The following is a 23,487-nucleotide window of genomic DNA, read 5'->3' as shown; positions in this document are numbered from 1 at the left end:
TCAATAGATGGTTTCTTACTTACACCCAAGGTAGAACTGACTCGACAAGCAAAGATTCTCTGACTCCGATTAGGCACATGATCTAAAAATATGTATTCAACACTCAGTTGTTTCTCTTTCTTTTATATAAAAGCTCTTTGTTGCAACGTTCTCCTTCAAAAAACCCACAGTTCAGCTTTTCCTAAGATCATTGTTTGGAAACTTTTTTTTTGGTCAAAACTCTGCAACTACTTAGAAGAAATGTCAAACAGATTTCCAAGAAGGGAAAACATACACATACATGTTTTATTTTAGAGAAGGATGGTGACCTCTGGATTCTGATTTACAAAGATGATGCTGATCTGTGTTTCAGAGAGGGGAAAGGAAGAGTGTGACCCACCTTAGTGAACGCCTTAATGGCATGGGCAAGGAAAGCTTCCTCCACATCCATGGGGATTGTCTGCAGGTTCACTATGCAGTGCAACACGCAGAGAATAGTCTGGTGCTGTCCCTGTTTTTGTAGAAATCAAAATTTTAAAAATTTTTCAAAAAATGCCTCAATAAATCAATTCAAAACTATCATAGAGTCAAGAATTGGTTTGTGACCAAGTACTCATAATGTCAAATGCCAAAATATCTAACAAAATATCTAAACATCAACAAATGTTTATTGTTATGTGTTAATATAATTTGAAAAGCTTTCAGGAGATAATATCAAAGCTGGCTAGCTATTGTACAAAGTAAAACTAAATTTGAAGATCAGTGCACTTTTAAACCAAGTGTTTCTCTTGCAGTGAACTGAATAGATTTTCCCATTCTTGTTGTTTCTGGATATAATGTCAGTTGTCTAGTAGATGGTGACATGTCATAGAGATATATGGACTAATTAATTGGGCACTGAGTGGTCAGGATCTGGGTGCCCAGCCACTGCAGATGATATGGAGGGAGGCAGGTAGACAAAGAAAAGGACAAGGACAACCCCAGTCCCCCAGGAGCAATGCAATGCTTAAGTGCTTAGCCTCCAACCTAAGGGGGTAAGATACTTAAAAATGTGTCCACTGACTTGACTCTTGGGGGCTGTTTACCTTAGCAAAGAAGAAATTCCATCACCTTCAGCAATACATATCCAAGATGTAATGTACAGGGACCCATCAATTTCAATTCTGAAAATCTACTCTAAGAGCATAATCTATAATAAAGAAACACCTGCAAGCACAAATTATCATTACAATGACGCCTATGAAAGTAAAAAACCTGAAGCAATATAAATGCCCTATACATGGGGCGAGGGTGATTTAGGATAAAACAGGCAGCCTTATGTAATAGAAAGCACATGGGCTTTGTGCCAGAGTGGTCTGAGCTTGAATTCTGCTCTGACATGTGGTGCCAACCTTGGGCATGCAACCTCAGCTTTCCTTGTCTGTGAAACGGGCCTCTACCTCTAAGGGGTATTGAGATAAACAGAAGAGAAAATGTAAATTATGTCCTGAAAGGCTTGGCCCAGTCACCTACCAAACATTAATCTCCCTTATCACCATCTCCTGTTTTATCTCTGTGATTTAATTGCTGAGAAAATATCCTAAGAAAAGGACTTTGGATACAGGAAAAATCATTTCTTAAAAGATATGTATTGCATAACTGTGGTATGTGAGTGTGTGTGTGTGTGTGCAGGCACACACATGTCTGTGTATTGTGTATTGTATCTGTGTGCATGTGAGTGCATGCATCTGCATGTCTGCGTGTGCATCCGTCCATATGTGTCTGTGTGTGTGTGTATGTGTAGTAACAGCAGATTTTTAGTGAAATTTAGAAACCGAGGAGATATTTACATGGAGCATAGTAGGTAACTCAAGGCTGGTTATTCGATAACATTGTTTCTTAAAACAAAAACAGGCCTGGCATGGTGGCTCATGCCTGTAATCCCAGCACTTTGGGAGGCCGAGGTGGGTGGATCACATGAGGTTGGGAGTTTGAGACCAGCCTGACCAACATGGAGAAATCCTGTCTCTACTAAAATTACAAAATTAGCCGGGCATGGTGGTGCATGCCTGTAATCCCAGCTACTCGGGAGGCTGAGGCAGGAGAATCACTTGAACACAGGGGCAGAGGTTGCGGTGAGCTGAGATCACGCCATTGCACTCCAGCCTGGGCAACAAGAGCGAAACTCTGTCTCAAAAAAACAAACAAACAAAAACAAAAACAAACCCTGTTCTAAACTGAAAATTTAGTATCTCTGTATGGATAAAAATGATAAATTGTATAAAAGGATTCATACAATTTCTCCCGTTTCCTAGATCCATTGTCTTCTAATATCTTTTCCTAAAGGTAACCACTATTACCAGTTTCTTATTTCTCCTTCTATATTTTATACATATATACATATTTTCTCTATTTTAAACATATATCTTTTATACATAAAATATAGAAAACATCTATATTTTACAAATAGAAATTATATATACATGTATATATGTGTGACATCTACCCCTTTTTAAAAATACGAATGAGTGCATATCTCAACCTAATTCATAATTTTTCCCATATGCATGCTCACGGCAAATAAGTAGAAACAAACAACCAACAGTGAAAAAGTGGTTAATTATGGCACAGTCTCGTGTTACAGCATCATATCCGTTAAGAGTCAATATTTATGAAAAGCTTACTTTATTCACGGGAAAATAGCTATGTTATAACTTTAAGCAAAAATGAAACATAAACTTGTATGTTAAAATGATTTTTAACAAGTTAATATACATATTGATAAGTTTAAAATATTTGAAAATGTTTGCAGTGCCTCTCCCAGGACTATGGATAGTTCCCCTTTTTATTTTTGTATTTTCTAAGCGTTTACACTGGGTATCAGTTTCTTCTCTTCTCTTGGAAAAACTATTAAATTAGACCTAGATTTGGGATTCTGTGTGAATTCTCTTTTTTTATACTGGATTTTTTTTTCTGCGTGAAAAACTAAGGGCCTCAGTTACAGTCATTAACTGGTCCTACACCCACTTTACCTTCTCTAATAAAAACAGTGCTTCTGCGGCATCTGCTCGCCTGTCAACCAACATGTCCACATCCTCTTTGGTGATTACAGGCTCCTTCAGTTGCTCCACCCAAGACCACATCAAGCTGCATAGGATGAAAGGGTCCCTCTCGCCACATATTCTTTCCCAAGCTCCATCTCGGGAATTAAGCTCTTTCTAAAAAGGAAGAGAAAGAGACAGACAGACAGAGACAGAGACAGGGAGAGGAGAGAGAGGTGCACCATTTGACACTGCATGATTCTTGCGCTGCCCATGACAGTGAAAGACTCAGGCTCCAGAGTGCAGAACTGGGACCCCTCCCAGCCTCTCCACTTCCAGGCTGGACGCTGGACTAAGACACTGAACTCTGTAAGCCCCAGTTTCTCTCTATGAAACTCATCCCCTGCCTCACAAGCTGTTGGGCTGATTGACTGAGATAAAGTCGGTTAAAGCTTATAGCACAGGGAAAGGGCTTAGTTAATCCAAGTTCTCTACTTTATTCATAAACCACAGAAACAGTTCAGAAGAGTCTTCCTTTTCAGCCTTCTGGTGAACAAAACAGAACTATTTTTTTGCAATAAAGTAGATGGTAGATGAGAAAGTAGAAATAAGGGAACATTTATACATTAACCTGGGGTCTAAGGAAAAGGAAAAGCTTTGAGCTTTGCAGTCTGCAAAAATAAAATAAAGGTGCTTGAAAGTTGGTAAATGGGGCATATGTACTTCTTTGAAATATCTTTTTAGCATCCTATGTAGGATTTAACAATAAGCCCCGAGTCCTGAAATTTGACATAGGGAAGATAACTGGAAAGTTTTTCTAATACTCCAAATGCCTAGAGAAAATTTAAGCATGAGATTTTAAAACTTTACCTCACAGAGAGCAAGGGAAAAGTGAGATAAGGATTTTCATGAATTTCTGACAGGGTTCAGATTTATGTTTTAGTGAGTCAAATACATTTTTACAATAGAAGTGTAATAATTGCTACCAGTCACTCATTCATTCACCTATCCAATATTTACTATATGCACACAGTGGGACAGAAACTGTAATACATGTCTTATCTCTAACTCTCAAATGGCACCCAGCAGGGAGCTTCCTCACCAATACATATAATGGGGCTCAAGAAAGATGAAATAACTCACCTAGGAGCCAAAAGCTAGAAAATGGCAAAGGGGGTGTTCATACCCAGTTCTGCCTTACTCCAGAGTCTGTGCTGTTTCTGTTACACCCCAAGGGCCCTCCGGTACTGGGCTTCTCTTTATTATCTTATGAATACGCCAATACTTTGTTATTCACAGTCCTTCGTATCCCATAGATCATGTATAAAACAAAGTAGCTCTTGATTCAATCTTATGAAGGAGACAAGCTGTGCAGAACTGACAGTAATCAAAAACGCTCTTAGCAAAATGACTATCTTATCATGATGTTTCCTGAGGCTCTCCAGGGAGGTTAGCCAAGAATCCTGGGATAATGGAAAGTGTTAAACACATGTGCTGTACCCTGACTCTGCCACATGCATGCCATGTGACCCTGAGCAAGTCACTTACCCTCTAACCTTTGTGACCTTTAGCATCCTCATCTGTGATACTGAATTCATAAGATTAACAAAGACTGTAGAAATAGTATCATCTGCCTCACAGATATGTTCTATGATAACTGTGAAAAATCACGTGAAATAATATATGTGAAATGGTCTAGTACAGGCATGGGTGGCATTATACTATTCAAATAATGTTCATTTTATTCTTTTCCAGAATTCAACTGATTTTTTGATAACTAAAAGTCCTAAAATAAAATCTAGAAAGGAAAAAAATGCAAAACTATCCTGATTAAAGGTCTGTGTTCATCTCCAGAAAATGCTTTCATATAAGCTACATACAGTCTGGCCCAAACCAAGTCCTGAATGCTTCATCACCACAGCGGAGCTTGCATGGGCACTGGGGCTGACCCAGGAGTGGGGGTGCGAGATTTTCATCTAAAATAGAAGACTCTCTTTCTTGCTAACTCTTAGCACACAGTAATGCCCAGGAAACATTTGCTGACTGAATGAAAGACTTTTTCAGTTTGGAGCAGAAAATAAAGAAAATAATTCATTTTGGAAGAAAGCAATACATTTAACTATTGGATAGGTGAAACACAATTCTGAAGAACAAAATTTTTATCAAAAGTTCTCTCCTCCCATCATATAGTTGTAAGTTAATGTGAAGCTCCAAACTTAATTTTCATGTCTCTGCATCTGAAGAGATACTGGCACTCAGAAATTTTATATGCCTTGTTTAATCAATGGCAGACTATGAAAGCGAGCTATTAAAATAATTCACAGTAGGTTATGGGCTCAAAAGTCAAGATTTCAGTGATTCACGACTGTCCAAGTCAGCCTCCTTTTGGGGTAGTTTAGCTGTTTCTCATAACTAGGTTTATAAGGCCTATCTTTTCTCGAGAACAGGTGCTCATTCAGGGCAAAGAAAGTGTGGCTGACTTACGACTGTATCCTAGTAAAAGTACAACACAAAAAAAGAGTTAAACATTTACATTCTTTTTTTTTTTTTTTTTTTTTTCGAGACGGAGTCTCGCTCTGTCGCCCAGGCTGGAGTGCAGTGGCGCAATCTTGGCTCACTGCAAGCTCCGCCTCCCAGGTTCACGCCATTCTCCTGCCTCCGCCTCTCCGAGTAGCTGGGACTACAGGCGTCCACCACCACGCCTGGCTAATTTTTTTTTTTTTTTTTGTATTTTTAGTAGAGACGGGGTTTCACCGTGGTTTCGATCTCCTGACCTTGTGATCTGCCCGCCTCGGCCTCCCAAAGTGCTGGGATTACAAGCGTGAGCCACCGCGCCCGGCCTAAACATTTACATTCTAATCGAAGTAAAAGCTAAGAAATGGACCCCAAAGACCTCATCTCAGCTAAAGTGAATGGCACGTAGTAATCTGTGGTTCCACCCACTTGCTCTCATGATTTCCCACAGTTGCCCTATTAGGGCAGGATTGGCAAGTCTGAAGGAGAGGATGCCAAGGAGACAGCCTCACTCTTCTGACCTTGCTCAGCACCAGTGTTGATGAGCTTTGGAAAATAAATATTTTATTTATGTCTGTACATCAGTAGTTCTCAAAGTACGGTTGCCTCTGCCAGGCCTCATGTTAAAGATGCTTCAAGTCAGTTTCGAATGCTGTCTGCTGTGGGCCAGTTGCCCCCATAGGCCCAGGAAGAAAGAAGGAAGCTACTAATATCAATGCCTTGTGTGGGTCAAGCATCACACCAAGTGCTTTCTTGTGTATGCAAATTTAAATGAAACCATACAAACACCCTATGTTTTTTCTATAACATCAGGTTCGCATCAGAGACGAGAAACCTGAAGTTAGAAAGTATTATGCAAACGTATCTTCACATTTCTATAATAAATAAGTTTGGGAAAATGTATCACACTTTTGCCCTGACATAAATATTTCCCACATATCTATAATTAAATAAAGTACTAATAATACCTGCCACATTTCTACCTTCCTTTTTAGTTCCTCCTTTTCTACAGATTCATTTAAATTTGCTAGGGCTTTGGCCGCCAGTATTCTTCTTGCCTTAGCACTCAATTCAGACTGTAATGTAGAGTGTGAAGCTGCTTCAGACAGATCTTTACTGTCCTGGGTTTCATGTTCAACCAAGAACTGTGCTTTGGGACTGGAGCCATAGTCCAGAGGCCTTCGGGGTGTCCTGCTGTTCCGCCTGACAGAGCCAGGGCTCCCAACACCATGAGTTTTACACTGACAGTGAGACACTTGCTGGTGAGCAGGGTTTGGATACTTATGGACATTTGCAAAGCTGGGTGAAACTGGCTCCCCAGGGCTGTGTGAGCCTGAAACATCTGCAGAGAAAGCTCCACTCTGCTGTGCTTCCTTTGGAATGGTCCTTCCGTGGAAAATTGGTGACCCATTATCTTTGAGTCCTTCCAGGCCTCCAAACTTTGACTGACTCCAGAAAGAAAGTGTGCTGCGAACCAAGGCTTCCTTGTGTAAGTCTGGTTCTGAAGACTGTGGGATGTAACAATGGCTTATGAGCTTCTGCTGCCTGGGGTTGTGGCCAACCAAGACCTGGGCAGGCACTGTCTGTGGAGTCTCCCCTTGCTCCAGGAGGTTCTCGGCCCTCTTTAAATCTGAGTCACTGTAGCTGAGCCGCCTTTTCAGATGAGTCAGGGGTTGAAGGCACTCAACATTCCGCCTTTTCCAAAGAGGGTCAAACTCTTGCTCATTGGAGAAAATCATGCCTCGATTGTTAAAATCTGCTGCCATAGCAGTGGGGTTAGGCGAGTTCGACACATCACTGTCATGCCTCAGTAACTCTTTATCCAGCTGCATGGTGACCATCTCAGACATGGTCTTTTCTATTTCAGCAGAGAGACCAGGTCCTTCGGACACGTCCTTCATCATAACTGGCCTGTTCTCCGCTAAGTCCAGCAGCAATTTGCAAACTAGGTGGATAATTTTTGGCACGTGTTTCAGAAGTCGTGCCTCATAACCATGAAGCAGATGACGCTGGCGAATTAGATACTGAGCTAAGGTGACAGCATGTGCTTTGGGATCACAGCAAGAAAATATATTGCGGAGAGGAATTAGAAACTGAGTAAATTCCCTTACACAGAGGAGCTGTCCTCTGGCTTGTATGGAATTGGGTCGCTTTGCCCGCACAGATGTAATTGCTTGGTCAGCAGTCATTCTCGTTGCAAAAACTAAGTAACAGGCTATTAAAACACCTAAACAGTAAAGAAGAGAAGACTGGTATGAGAAAAGCTTACATTTTTATTTATTTTATTTATCACTCTTTGATGATTTACAATTTGAATATGTGTTAAGAAACCATATAAATAGAGACACATTTTAAGGACAATTATGATGATAAATAACTTTGTGACTTTTTGTAGAGCTGTTATTATTGCATGTTCCTTACTGCACAGAACTTTATTAAATGTCTACGTGGCACCACCTCCCCATGACTGAGTCATCTCAGTAGCCCAGAGCTGTGCCAGCACAGGCACAATGTAGGTGAGTAAGTGTGCAGGAGGGAAGGGAAACTGATCATCTGGCCCATCTATCCTCCTTGTTCTACTTAACTCCAACAGAAGAAAGCAAATCCTGTTTCTATTTTCCACTCTGAACAGTTCTTGAGAATTTCCATCCAATCAATCCATACACTTTGTGTTTGGAACCTCCCACCCTGCCATCTTTGCCATCAACTGCTGGCACATCCCAGCTTGGCATTCTCCCTACCACGGCAGTTTCTTCTTTGGGAATTATTCATATTCACAGCCTACTTTTCTTCTTGCAATTCTTTTTTCCAGATTTGTGCCTATACTAATATGTGTTTTCCTTCAGACCATGATATAATTCTATTTTTCCATAAGCAATTATGGAAAATTAAGCAATCTTAAGGAAGCCAGCCTTGATGGTATAAACATTAGGTATTCTTACTAATATCTAATTAAAAGGAATAACTAGTAAGGTTATTACTAGTTAAAAGGTAATAATTACTAGTGAAAAGATAATAATAAATTAATTCAAATATAACAGTCAGTTAATATTAAAGTAAAAGGCAAATCAAATACACCTGTGTGATCCCCAAGTTTGTGAACACGTTGTTACATATGAAAATCAGAACCTCTGAAAACTGCACGCTCTCCAGTTCACAGTCGGGAACAACATATCTTTCTCACTAGGACACAGAAGATCTTAGTATAAATGTAAAACGTCTGCAGAGCTATCATGTCAATGTCTAGAAACAGTGAGATTTTGGCTTGATCCTAAGAGCTACCAATCTCAAGCAGAGCTGAGTCCCCTCCCCTGAGCATGCTTCCAGGTATGCGGCAGATCCCCTGGCAGGAGCACAGGTACACTGCGGACAGAGTTGAGCTGCACGTGGTTGGATGAGATGACAATGAAAATTTCAGCCCTATGGCCTTTTATTTTTGCCCTAATATCAGCACTCTAATGAAATTCAGCTGAATGTTTTAAGTAAAATCACTGACTTTTTAATAGAATTCTGGGCACAGATAGACTCTTCTTCACAAACAAAATCCTATACCTCCAAAAATGGAAAGCACATGAACTCTGGAGTCAGACAACCATGGATTTAAAGTGTGGCCCTGGCACTTACTAAATGTAGCAAATTACTTCTCTCAAATTGCAGTTTCTCCAACTCACATTGTTGCTAAAGACTTTAAAATGATATACATATGGTCATTGTAACTACCTGTTTATGGTATTTCAAATATCTTAAAATTTTTTTGATTCAATTTTTAATGTTAATAATTATACATATCTATGGGGTATATAGTGATGTTTTAATACATATAATGTATAGCGATCAGATCAGTGTATTTAGTACATGCATAATCTCCAACATTTATCATGCATTTGTGTTGGGAACATTCAATATCCTCCTTCTAGCTATTTGAGACTATATATCATTTTAACTATAGACACGCTACAGTGGTACAGAACACTAGAACTTATTCCCTTCTTCCACCTGACTCCGAAGCTTTGATAGGATTCTGAGAAACATTTATCCTCAAATTAGGAAATCTTATTCCTTTTATGTTTAAATATGCCTACAAGACAAGAAACCACCTCTTAGGACCTACCTGTTCGACCAAGCCCTGCATGACAATGGATAGCTACTTTTCCTTCCTGTAAGGCAAATGTCATCACCTTCACCATATCTAGGATAGTAGTAAGAGACACTACACCATAATCCTTCCACCCGAAATTGTAGAAGTAAACTAGGAAAAAAGAAAAGGAAAAGAAAATCAACATACAGGAAATTAATGAAAGTACACACACTAATGAAAAGTACACAGATCTACACTGAGGCATGTAGATCTCAGTGCATACACTGCATAAAATAAGAGGGATTTTACATTCCTAGTAACTTTACTGTTAACATTTACTCACAGAGCACATTTTATATTACTTAAGACATTTCCTGCAGAAACTCAGCCAGAAAGAATTATGGCAAAGTATAATTACAAATTAATAAAGTCAGTGATTCATGCTATAGTTACTCAGCTATGGAGGGAAAGCATACACTCTTGTTTAAGCAGGGAAATGTGTCTAAATGACTGATAAATAGCTTAAGACAGTATAATATGGATTTTCTATCCAGTGTAAATAAGCTTCTTAAAAACAAGTTCCAAGATTGTTTATCCTTTCCAGCCTGGTTTGAAGGACACATGTTGAGTGTATTTCATCCCAAAGCTCCTGTGACTGAGGCGGCTTTGAAATTGTTAGAAGTAGAATTCCTGGGCATCATTTTGGGAGCAGGGCTGGACAGCAGTAAACCTGGAGCATGTCCAGGTTCCAAACCTGACTACCATTTCTAAGCTGTGTGATCTTAGGCAAGTAGGTAATTCTCTAAGCCCCGTGTGGCTTCATATGTAAAACAGAAATAACAATTTTGTTACACAACTGCTTTAAGGGTTAAATGAGATAATAGTGGCTGGCATACTGTAAGCATTAACTAAATGTTAATCATTATTACTACAGGGTCTCCTCCCAACATCCCTCTTACAGGAACAAAGAAATCCTGTACTTTGAACAGCAATACCAAAGAGAATGGTAGCTCATTTTTTCTAATCCTTACTACGATGCAGGAGGTATTTATTTCCATCATCTTTTTAATCTAAGAACCCAGCAGAGAAAAGCCTCTGAGTGCTGCCCTTGATAATTCATGAGAGGAGGGTGGGAAGAACTTACTGCCAGCCTCCATGAAAGCCTCAGGAAGGTATGTGAAGCCACTTTCTTGTTCCAGAGGGTTCCCACAGCTAGCATGCTCACCAGGGCGTTGGAGGTTGATTATTGTTTTTATGCCATGGCTTAAAGGAAAAAGGGCAGTCAGTCATATTGGGAGCTAGCATTTAAAAAAAATTAACCATTTTTGGTATTAATCAACATTATTAATTACTCTCAAAATCTTAATTTCTCATTTGAAATACACTCTTCACTGCCTATTGTTAAAATGAAAGCACTTTTTCACTTGAAAACAAAGGCAATGAAAGAAAAAACATGAGTTTGCTCACTCATGTGTGAACAATACAGCATTTACCTGAGGAACTGATCAATGATGTGGTACTTCTCCAGGAGCTCAGAGGATGGGCGGGCCATGGCCAGTATATTATCAGTGACCCTGCAAATAGGTGGAGGGACTGGTGAGATGTGCCAAAACCTAGGAAGTTCCAGCCCAAAGAGATGTTCCAGCCCTGAGAGATGATTTTTTTTCTATGATTTCAACAACTCTGTTAGAATATTCTTTTTTGTGTATAAATTTTATTTGAACAGGTAATACAGTTTCATGGTTCAATAAAATCAAAACAATACAAAAAGGTATGCACTAAAATGTTTGCTCTCAACTGTTTTCATCCACTCCATTCAGTTTGTTCCCCATATGTAATCATTTGTTTTAATTTCATGTTTATCATCTTAGTGTTTATTTTTGCAAATATAAGCAAATATGAATATTTATTCTCATTTATCTGCTTTTCTTGTACAAAAGGTAGTGTAGTAAAGGCACTGTTAGATACTTTGCTTTTTTTCTCTTTAGGTTAATTTTTAAAATTTCGATAGTTTTTGGGGTACAGATTATTTCAGGTTACATAGATGAGTTCTTTAACGGTGAATTTTGGGATTTTGGTGCACCTGTTTAAGAATATTCTTATATAAATCTGGCTTCAATTTTGGATGATTAGAGCTCTAAGAAACTCTAGCTTCTTAAATCCCTGGAAAAAATTCCAAGACGTAAATTATTTGTGGATTCCAGCAAAGTATTTTCAAGGACTCTCAAGAGATTCTAGTGGACATGATGGAGAAAACTCAGCTGGTGGTGAAGGTAACAGTCTGGATTGTTACTCAATGGGTAGTGACTTATATGGGGAGGGCCAACTGGGAGATCTTTTATTATTCAACTATCTGAATCTTAGTTACAAGGTGTTAAATGGGGATAATAATGCCTGTCTCACAGGGTTGGCGTGAGAATTCAATATGATGTGGATGTAAAGTCTTTGGCACAAATCCTGACATGCAGTTATGAATAAATACTGAGTTACTGTAATGCAGTTACGAATAAATACTGAGTTACTGTAATTTGATGACAAATATGGGCTCCAGAGTCAGCTGGGCTTGGTTTCAGATGCTGGCTTTTCTACTTTCTAGTTTGGTAGCAAATTACTTGGAACTCAATTCTTTCATCAATAAAATGGCATTAACAGCTCACAAGAGTTTTATGAAGATAAAAGATAATAGTATGAAAGCATCTAGCACACTGACTGGCCTATAGCCAAATGGGTATTTACTGAATGAATGAGTGGGCAGACGCCCAATAAATGACTATTACTCTTGTCAGGTCTCTGGGCTCTGGCTTCACTCTGTTCTGTTCAAATTTCTCATCAGTGGCCTCATACTATTAGTATGATAGTGATGGACAAGAATATGACCTGTGGTGAACAATAATGACAGTAGACCCCAGACTATATCACTACAGATGTACTGAGCAAATCCAATATGAAAAAGTAAAGGCTGTAAGCTGGATAAGCCAGTTGACAAATATCTAATTTAAAAATGGGTTCTTGATGTATAAAATAATTGACTACTAGAATTAAACAGTGAATTCCTCTAAGTATGCTTCCAATGTGATTTATCAGAATTTTTCAGATGCTACTACATCAAAAAGGTGTATTTGACTAGTTTACTGTTTAATAAAAAGCAGTATGATTAAAGAACAATATTAATTGCACTTATACACCATAAAAAAGCAAATATCTTATATTTTCTACTGAGCTGACAACGTGTACCACTTTTATTAGGGTAGACTGAAGGGTATTTGTATGAAAATGTGACCTTTCATATAAAATATAGGAATAACATAAAAGCTAAAGCTTACTTGCATGAAACTGAAAAATTACACATGTACCTCATAATTTTCTCAAATTTATAGCTGAACAGTTTTATTATTTCTAAACATTTCTGAAATTTAAGAGCTAATTATCCATTTCTTCAATACACTTTATATATATCATTTCACTTAATTAAAAAAACCCTATGGTTTTGGTTTTATTATTTCCACCTTACAAATAAAGAAACTGAGGGTCAATAGGCCAAGATCACACAGCTAGGGCAAAGCCAGATCTGACTGGCAAAGTGAGGTCCTGACTTCAAAGTCCCACACTGCTCCTCCCACACTTCAGGGCTCCTGGCTCACACAGAGCGTCTTTCCTGTATCCAACAGAGCTATGAAAGACCAACAGGATCACTCACCAGGATGAGTAAACCCCCTTGATGGCTTGCTCCTGCTCACTCCAGTGGGCTGGGTTCTCATACTTGCAAGCTCTACCACCACATGCCATGGAACACCACATGGTTCCAGGAATGACATGCCGTAAATACTCTCCTACTTTTGTGTACTTTGGTGTTGGATGTTCTAAATTTCCTAGAACATATAAGGAAAGGAAAATTCAAAATTCCACTCTCCAAATGAAATTGTAACATGGGAAACAGCTTCCATTTTATCTCAGGATGGTAGATGACAAGCCAGTGCAAAATCGCCTTCATCTTGTCAAGAAAACAAAACTGTTTCCCTGTCAAAGTGACATATATCTCTTAATGTAAAAAAGCTTTCACATATAATAATCTCCACACATACTGGCAATTAGGAGGAAGAAACTGTAGAAGCAGATGTTTTACAAGAGAATGAGTTTTGTTCAAACCTATATTTTTAATAAACACAAAACATTTGATCATTTTATATCCTCTTATATATTCACTAAAATAGCATAACAGACAGCAAAAAGTATAATATAGAATAAACCGCCAATATTTAAAAAGGTATAAACACAACACAGCTGATTCCCATTCCTCAAACTTATATACAAAGGTATGGCAATCTATAAGAAGAAAGAGACCTTTACTTTTTCTTTCGGGGAAAGTTGGGTTTCCCTCTGCATGGCTGACTGAGGAAACAGCCACCATCACCTGGAGAGAGGACGAGGACAGCAGCTTCGTGGCAGAGCCTGAGCCCAAGCCAGAGCCCCGCCGGGCCTGCTGCAGCCGCAGTACTGGGTCTGAGGTGGAGTGCCGGCGGCCCTGGAGAAAGGAGCTGAGGAAGTGCACGGCTGAGGGCCGCCTGGTTGCATCCTGCACCTGCATGGCACTGGGAGGCAAGAGCCAGAGGCAGGAAGAGTCAGCCCCACTTACTCAGTGAGAAACTTTCACTGAGAGCACGGAGCATTGCATCGTTCTGTATGATCTAAGAGCCATTCAGATTGGCTGACTGGTTTCCATGGTGACAAACAAAGAAACTACTGATTCCCACTTAGATCTGAACAGGCAAAATCCAATATGAACAGATTGCATTTTGGACAAATTGTTCAAATATAGGGAAGAATAATATAAATTTTAAATATATTGATTACTAAATTTTGTTTCTCAAATGCACTTAAAATATCTAACCACTCAAAGAGTTACTCCCCAAAATATTGTAGTGAATTTAGAAAACTGTCTTCCCGATGCAAAAACTGCCTTTTACATACGTGTTAAAAAGCTTAAATTCTGTTATTCTTTCACAACCTGTCTCTGGATATTTTGAAAAAAATTACCTTTCTACTCCTCATTTGAATAGTGTAGAAAAAAGTTAATTGTAATAAAGTGGGATATGCTGGACACCTTACAACATTATTAAAATATCATCCAATTTTTCATAACCAAAACCATTTCTATTTTTTCTTTGTAAAACTATTAAAGAAATACTTGGATAGAACAAATAAAGACATTTTTAGAGGTAATATATTATCAGAAGACATTTAACTTCATGTGTTCATTTTCAGAATATAAAAACCCAATTCTTAGTTATGCCTCTGCTGGACAGTTATAGTAGCCATGCCTCTCAAAAACTCAAAACACCATTCTCTGCCTTTTGTTGCAGTGAAGGAAAAAAGAAGCTTCAATAATGTCTTGGCAGAGGCATATAAAGAAAGATCACTAAGTATCACATTTTTAAAGGAACTAGATGAGGGGGAGGTTGCAACTTGAAGATAAAGGATATAAAGAAAACAGAAAGTGCAACAACCACTAATGTACTCATTGTCCGCCTCCTCCCTTGTTAATGTCAGGCTGCGCCCTCGCTTGCTCGCTCGCTCTCTGCACAAGTGGTATTTCAGATGTGTGTGCACAGAAACAGACTACTGTACTGCTACAGATAAGGCTATTTTCTGTTTTTTTTTTTTTTTTTTTTTTTTTAACGTTTACTAATGTTATACCAAGCTCCTTTTAAAATGCTGCCCCCATCTCCCCAATAATGTGCACTTTTGTCAAATAAGACAGGGACACAGAATCCCAATTTGGTGTCCAAATTCCTACTCTATGTGTAGTATCATGCCTTTGTTATTTAGAATACAGCCATGGAAGAAATCACAGCTTTCCTGTCGGAGGAATTATATGAGGATTACTCTAGGCAAGGCCCTCAGGACCCTAAGGGCAACACAGAAACAGCAGTTGCACAGAGGTCTGCATGACAGGAACATGAACTTATTGGCAGGAGGCCCTAAATGCTCAAATTAAGGAGATGTGTATTTGCTATCTGTGTAAGAGGGAGTCTAAGAAGATTTCTGGGGAAGTCTGTGCTTCCGAGTATGTGGCACTCCAGAATGTTAACTTAGCTCTTGAGAGACAAGAGTGGTGAGCTCTGCAGAGACAAGTCCATGGCCTGGAGAACCAGCATCTGAGGACATCTACAGAGAAAAGTCAAAAGTAACTGCTTTCAACTACACTAAGAATGACAACTAATTTCATTAGATAAGGGGTAGGGGTAGGACTTATTTGGACCAAGCTAAGGAAGGGATGGTTTATAGATCACCTCAAGAATAATCTCTGTGGTGAAATCTTGAGACCTGGGTTGACCTCAAATAAACACAAAACGACTGAGCTGACCCCAGTTACTATAGTCAGTGACCCTGTGTCAATGTCTAAGGAAGTCAAGCCTAACGCAAACAGGATTCTGCAAGGTGAAAGCAGCCCTTTCTGCATGCTTGCTCAGTGTTCCCAACAATGAGGTGCTGTGAATATACCTTGCATTGATGCGGCAGATGAAAAGAAATGTACCCACCTCTGGACATGAGAACCAAATTTAGAATAATATTTAAGGAACCAAATGAGATACTGATCATGACAAATATGAAATCAGTCACAATAAACACAACAAAGAAACCCACTAAAATGTACCAGTGAGTACTGAGTCTTTTCTTCCTTAATTTCTACAAGTGGGCAGGTAAAACACTGAAAAGTGAGATCTAGAACACCAAGAACTAGCAATTTCCTTCCATATTCAAGATTTCAGTAAGGGCTCATTACTTCGTAAAGTCATAGAACAATAGGCTGAGAATGCAGTGGGTGCCTGGTGGGCGTGGGAGGCCCACCTATCCGCATTCTTAAGTCCACAGAGGAGTCACTTCCAGGAATTTGCTGTACAGCTGAATTTCCAGCCTCGTGTTCTCTACTTTTTGTGACAACAGGCTCACTTTTCATAAGGGAACTGACTATTCCACTGTTAGACAGCTCAAATGTTTTCTTTCTTTCCTTGTTTAGAGATGGGGATCTCACTTTGTTGCTTAGGCTGCACTCAAACTTTTGGGCTCAAGGGCTCCTCCTGCCTCAGCTTCTTGAGTAGCTGGGACTACAGATGCCTGCCAACATGCTGGGCTTCAAATATTCTCTAGTATTGAGTTAAAATCCATTCTATAAACATTGGTTCTGGTTCTTCCCACTGAAAATAAAGAATAAAGCATCTCTTTGTCTTGAAAGATTTTCAAATATCAGAAGACAGAACTTTTCCAAGACTTTCCCTATTTCTGTTTTTCAAACATTCCTAGGTATATGTAATTGTTTCCAGATCTTTCACTATAACTTCCCTTCTTCTAAGGGCCCTTCTTCTCTCCCCTTCACAGCTAAACCTCCAAACCAAGGTGACTACACCTGCCATCTCCACATGTCACAGGTCTCATCCTTAGCCTACTCAGCTCTGGCCTCTGCCTCCACTCTCAAATCAAACTACTCTTGCTAAGGCCTCCAATGACCTATTTTGAGGTGGACTCTTTAGAGTTTCTATTTGACTGTGCAGCAGCATGCAACACAATTGAACACTTTAGTTTTAATTTTTATTTTTTTTTTAAAGACAGCGCCTTGCTCTGTCACACAGGCTAGAGAGCAGTGACGTGATCATAGCTCACTGCAGCCTTGAATTCCTGGGCTCAAACAATCCTCCTGCCTCAGCCTGTCTGGTAGCCAATATGACAGGTGCCTGCCACCAGGCCTGGCCCATATATTTTTGAGAATATTTTATATTTTTACTTTGAATCAATGTCAAACTTACAGAAAAGTTACAAAAGAGTACAAATAATATTTTTCCTTGGCTGGGCATGGAGGCTCATGCCTGTAATCCCGGCACTTTGGGAGGCTGAGGAGGGCAGATCACCTGAGGTCAGTAGTTAGAGGCCCACCTGGCCAACATGGTGAAACTCAGTCTCTACTAAAAATACAAAAATCAACTGGGTGTAGTGGTGCACGCCTATAGTCGCAGCTACTTGGGAGGCTGAGGCAGGAGAATTGCTTGCACCTGGAAGGCAGAAGTTGCAGTGAGCTAAGATTGCACTCTAGTCTGGGTGACAGAGCAGGATTGTCTCAAAAAAAAAAAAAAGAATATTTTTTCTTGAATTTTTTAGAGTAACTTGCAGAAATGCTGCCTCATTACGCCAAATAATTTAGTGTATATTTCCCACAAAGATATTCTTGAAAATTACCCCAAATCAGAAAATTATGGTTGAGATACTACTACTTGCCCTCTATTCCTCATACCTCATTCAAGCTTCACTGATTACTCCAAAAATGCTCCTTACAGTAAAAGGACATGTTGTATTTAGTTGTCCTGTTTCTTTCACCTATTTCACACTAGAACAAGTTCCTCAGTCTTTCCTCGACTTTGATGACCTTGACACTTTTGAAGAGTATAGGCCAGTTATTTTGTAGCAATCTCTCTCAATTTGGGCATGCTGTTTCCTCATGATTAGACTCAGAAGCCCTTGCATTTATTGGTAAAGAACGGTATCTAGAAACCAATGTCTGCGTGTTAGGTATGCTCATTGCCATTAGAGTGTTACTGCTGCCAGGCCCTCTCAGTGGACAGAGCTAAAGAATATGGATATTATGCAAAGGCACATACATTACCATACTTTACATCTGTATTTATTCCCGTATGTAGGCATATATACATATGGAAAACCAAGAGTTTACCCTGATACTACCAATTCCAAGCCAACACCACAGAGTTGCTCTAATTTCCACCCTTTCCACAACTATACCTATAATTGTAACTCTGTGAGAAGCCTGGGCACAGTGATCTTTAATATATTTACCTAATTGACCAAGCCCCCTACATGTAACCAGTCTCCCATCACTGCCTCTGCTCCCTCCTCCATGTAGATGCCTCTCTCATCCCATGTGGACTTTAACACCTATGCCAAGCTGCTGCTGCCACCCACCTGGGTAGATGCTCTCCTCGCCCTGCCTATGTTCCAATATTCCATGCACGGTCACCCTGCCACATGGAGCCCTCCCAACCTGACCCAAGCTCTGATGCCTGGGAATGTTCTAACACCCTGGGCCAGGTCACTCTCCCACACGGGTGTTATCTGGCCCAGGCGTCACCACTCCTGGGCTGCTCTCCCATATGGATTTCCTCCTCACCCTTGCTGGCTTCTCCCAAGTGCCCCTGCTCCACCTCAACTGTAGGTCAAAGATTCCACACTTAGGCAAGCCAAGAAGACCAGAAGCTATCATTCCTGCTCACCTTGCAAAGCAGGGGGATCACTCAGAGAAGTGGGCTGTTGCCCCTGCCTCAAGCTCCAGAGACATGGCTAGTAGACTTCAGCCAGAAGGAGAAGCAGGCCTTAAAAACAGAGAATTCTGAAGCTCTCCCCCTACAAAACTATCTTTATCTGAAACACAGCATGGGGAAGTTCAAGCCTAGGATGCTTTCAAAAACAATGGAGGCTTTGGTTAAGCAGTTATTAATAAGAGTAGCCTCATAGCTTCATGAGACCAATAAGCTGAACTGTAGTCACACTAGTTTGCCAGAGAGAACCAAGGAAAGAGACAACTAAGCCCTCTCATGGAGTATGATCAAACCTCAAGACTGACCTCAAAAATGGCCACCACCCAAACTTAATTGGATCAGATTGTAGGGCAACAGATGACCCAGGGCTTTGTCAAAAACAACAGAGTGATCAGCAGGTAATTAGTGGAACCCAACAGCTGGTGTGCTAACAACTGAGGGAGACAGCCTAACAGAGAGATTCGTGGAAGAGGGAAAGAGTGCCCTGCTAAAAAAAAAACACTGTCTTCTCAGGGTGACTGCGTTTGCTTGGCCAAGGCCATGCCCTCTTAGGAGTCACATCAGAGGCTTCAAACTATGAAGAAAAAAAGACTAGTCCATCACTAAGATGGTCTAGTCAAGTCTCTGATCAAATAGGCAAATAACAAAAACAAGCCCGGGGAGGAAAGAGTATCTAGAGGTGCTAAAACATATTACCTAAAATGTCCAGTTTTCAACAAAAAGTATGAGACATGGAAAGAAAGAAAAAAGTATGACCTATACACAGAAAAAAGTGTAGTCGATAGACACTATCTGTTAGAGGGGCCAGGCATCTGATATACCAAAGCCTTCAAAGCAGCCATTACAAATATGTTCAAAGTCCTAAAGGAACCCATGTTTAAAGAAGTAAAAGAAGCTATGATGACAATGTTTCTTCAGATACAGAATACCAATAAAGAGACGGGAATTATAAAAAGGAAATTCAGAAGTTAAAAAGTACAAAAACAATGAAAAATTCACTCGAGCAGCTCAACAGAAGATCTGAAGTGGCAGAAAAGAATTAAGAGAACCTGAAGATAGACTGATAGAGATTATGCACTCTGAAAAACACAGAGAATAAAAAATGAAAAAATGAACAGAGCCTCACAGAAATGTGGAATACCATTAAGTGAACCAACATATACCTTATTATAAGTGAACAGAAAGAGGGTTGAGAGAGGAGTAGAAAAAACTTTTAGAAATAATGGCTTAAAGCTTCCCAAATCTGATGAAAAACATTAATCCACACATCCAAGAAGTTCAAAAAACTCTAAGCAGGTTACATACAAATAGATCCACATTAAAACACATCACAGTAAAAATGCTCAAATAGAAAAATGACTCCTTGTGTACAAAGAAACCTCAAAAAGATTAAGTTTACTTCTCATCAGAAACCATGGAGACCAGAAAGTAGAGGAAGGACATATTCAAAGTGCTAAATATTAAGCTGTCAATCAAGAATCTTACATGCAGCAAGATTATCTGTCAAAAATGAAGGGGAAATAAAGGAATTCCCACGTAAACAAAAAGCAGAGAATTTGTTGCTAGCAGACTCAGCGTGTAAGAAATATAAAGGAGGTTCTTCAGATTAAAAGCAAGTCACCCAAGACTAATGTGAATCCACGTGAAAGAAAGGACACTGGCAAATTACAAGAGACAGTATGTATTTATATGAAATGTCCCAAGGAAGCAAATTGACAGGGACAGAAAGTAGATTAGTGTTTGCCAGGGGGACTAGGGTGAAAGTGGAATGGGAACTCACTGTTGGGATATTGTGAAATATATATTTGGTCTTGGTCCCTGTTTCTTGGCATACAATTCCTGAAATCCTTGGAATCTCCAAGGTGATATCTTTTTGTATGTTAACGAATTGACTAGTGGCTGTCAGTCCCTCCATAGCTTCAGGATGGAGGCTGGCCATTGGAAAGACCAAGGTAGGATTACAGTGTTGGGACTTTCAGCACCAAATCCAGCTTCTGGGGAGGGGAGAGGGCTGGAGGTTAAGTTGATCAACAATGGCCAGTGGTTTAGTCAATCATGCCATGTGATGAAGCCTTAATAATAGCTTAGAAGGACAGGGTTCAAAGAGCTGAGAACATGGAGGCTGCGGAGGGTGGCACACTTGGGGTCAGCATGGATGCTCTGTGCCTCTTCCACCATACTTCACCCTTATGCATCTCTTCATCTCCATCCTTTGTAACAGCCTTTATAATAAATTGTCAAATGTTTCCTAGAGTACTGTGAGCCACTATAGCAAATTAATGAAATGGAATGTGGTATATCTACACAATGGAAAATTTTTCAACCATATAAAGGAAGCAGCACTGACGCTTTGGATGGATGAACTTTGAAAACATTATGCTAAGTGAAAAAGGCCAATCACAAAGACCACATATTTACATGGTTCCATTTATATGAAATGTCCAGAAAAAATGAAATATATAGAGACAGAAAGTAGTCTGGTGGCTCCTTGGGCCAGTGGGAAGGGAAAGAACAAATGGCACTGGTGCTTGCTAAAGAGTACAAAGTGGCCAGGCGTAGTGGCTCACGCCTGTAATCCCAGAATTTTGGGAGGCTGAGGCAGGTGGATTACCTGAGACCGGGAGTTCGAGACCAGCCAGCTTGACCAACATGGTGAAACCCTGTCTCCACTAAAAATACAAAATTAGCTGGGTGCAGTAGCATGTGCCTGTAATCCCAGCTACTTGAGAGGCTGAGGCAGAAGAATTGCTTGAACCTGGGAGACAGAGGTTGCAGTGAGCCAAGATCGTGCCACTGCACTGCAGCCTGGGCAACAAGAGTGAAACTCCGTCTCAAAACACACACACACACACACACACACACACACACACACACACACAAAACAAAACAAAACAGCACAAGGTTTCTTTTTGGGGTGATAATAATCTTCCAAAACTGACTTTGGTGTTGGTTACATAGCTCTTTGAATGTTCTAAAAACACTGGATTGGTACTTTAAATGGGTGAATTATTGATAATTATACCTCAAAGAAGTTAAAGGAAATTCTCCCTTTCTCCCTCCTTCCTGCTCTCCTTTCCTTAATAAAGCAAAAAGCTACTAGGCAGACTTCTGGTTCTGTCCAAGTAGGGTTGCCCCATTCCTCATCCTTGTGTCTTAGAAACTCTGGACACAATAGAACAGATAAACATAGGAAGACTCTGAGAGGGGGAGACTGTCTAAGGACCTCAGGACTTGAGGAACAATATGGCTGTGAGCTACCTGGGATTCTTTATTGCCTCCAATATATCCCTAATAGGGTGCTGCAGAAACCTTCAACCCAGAACAAGCTATAAGAAAAGCCTGTCCCCCTTTGCCAAAGGTCTGTGGAAAATGTGACCCAACAACTGAATATATTTTTGGCAATACCCAGTTAAAAACGCCGTTATCATCTTCCAACCCCCAGTTTCAGAGAGGATGGAGAGGGAGCTGATCATCTATCAAATACTCCTGCTCTGTAGAAGTGGAATCAATCCACTTCTTCCATCAGGTGGTGTCGGAGGGATAAACATGGATCTCATCTTCTACCGTGTCTAGAAGGACCATGTGGTGCTCTGATTCCCCCACTGGGTGGTTTTGGGGCTGATCAGGGAGCTAATTTTCCATACCCCAATTGGAAGAAGCAGGTGGCACTCTGATTCCCCTGCTGGGTGGCAGTGGTGACCTGAGCAGAAAGATGATTTCCCCCCATCAGGTAGAAATGGGCAGTGCTGCAGTTCCCCTGCAAGAGTGGTGTCATTGGGGTCTGTGAGCTGTGCCTCACCCAGCAGCAACCAGTCTTAACAGGGTGGTTTGAAGTGGGATTAATCAATACCAGGCTCACCACCTGCCTCTATGTAAGTGGGACCCAGTGGAGACCTGAACCTTTGTTCTCATCCATCATCAAGGACACTGAACAAAGCTGTGCAAGTGGGGGCCTGTAAATACTCTATTTTCCCCATAACTTTCATCTTAGTGAGGCCCAGTGGGGAGACAAACCTCCACATTCAATTGGCGTCCACAAGACTGAACAGTGCAGTAGGAGGAAAGGCTAGTTGGCATTCATGTCCCTGCTGCCGCTGCCCCAAGCAACAGGGGAGCTTCAAGGGAAGCTGAGCCTCCACACTCAATTTGCCATCAATGAAGCAGAATGAGGGGGTGTGAAGCAGGATAGTCAACATTCCCGTTTCCCAATCCCCTGGTGTCAATTGGGTCCAGTGGGGACCTGAACTCCCAACTCCATCTGGTATGAGGAGGAAAGAGGTGGTGGGGGGTGGGAGGCTTGGCATTACACTTTCCACCTTCTCCTCCCCTGAGGACCACAGGACCCAGCCAGGAATGAGCTTCAGTCACACCTCGCAGAAACAAAGCAGTATGAGTTGCCCTCTACTTCTTACTAGGTGGCAGTGGGGCCCAGATTTGTTTTTTCTCATGTTGCTGATCTTATCCCCCTGACTCAAAGGCAACATGACAGTGCAAGGCAATGCCCCACTTTCACCACAAAGATGTCAAACAGAACTGGTGAGAGAGCTGAAATTCCACTTTGTCATCTGGACTGAGG

General features: G+C 40.4%; 1 protein-coding gene across 8 annotated transcripts in view; it reads right to left on the bottom strand.

The window, feature by feature from the left end:
- PTPDC1 (protein tyrosine phosphatase domain containing 1) overlaps window positions 1-23,487 on the bottom strand; it is a 50,661-nt gene that overhangs the window by 5,103 nt on the left and 22,071 nt on the right. For 3 of the 8 annotated variants that reach the window (XM_032164567.2, XM_032164568.2, XM_032761251.2), the window contains 7 exons: window positions 13,289-13,460; window positions 11,085-11,165; window positions 10,736-10,854; window positions 9,625-9,762; window positions 6,482-7,740; window positions 2,991-3,176; window positions 380-490 (listed from right to left, as the gene is read on the bottom strand). In XM_032164567.2, coding sequence (XP_032020458.1) covers window positions 380-490; window positions 2,991-3,176; window positions 6,482-7,740; window positions 9,625-9,762; window positions 10,736-10,854; window positions 11,085-11,165; window positions 13,289-13,460 — 2,066 coding nt within the window. Of the gene's footprint in view, window positions 1-379; window positions 491-1,064; window positions 1,186-2,990; window positions 3,177-6,481; window positions 7,741-9,624; window positions 9,763-10,735; window positions 10,855-11,084; window positions 11,166-13,288; window positions 13,461-13,938; window positions 14,279-23,487 lie in introns of those variants that run through there. The other 5 variants (XR_009215299.1, XM_032164566.2, XM_058445632.1 and 2 more) reach the window with 5 other exon arrangements.

This window comes from Hylobates moloch, unplaced genomic scaffold (assembly GCF_009828535.3).
Source record: "Hylobates moloch isolate HMO894 unplaced genomic scaffold, HMol_V3 SCAFFOLD_10, whole genome shotgun sequence".
In the NCBI taxonomy this organism is placed as follows: domain Eukaryota; kingdom Metazoa; phylum Chordata; class Mammalia; order Primates; family Hylobatidae; genus Hylobates; species Hylobates moloch.
Note: the sequence above shows the minus strand (reverse complement) of the source record. Positions and strands in the feature narration are given on the sequence as shown.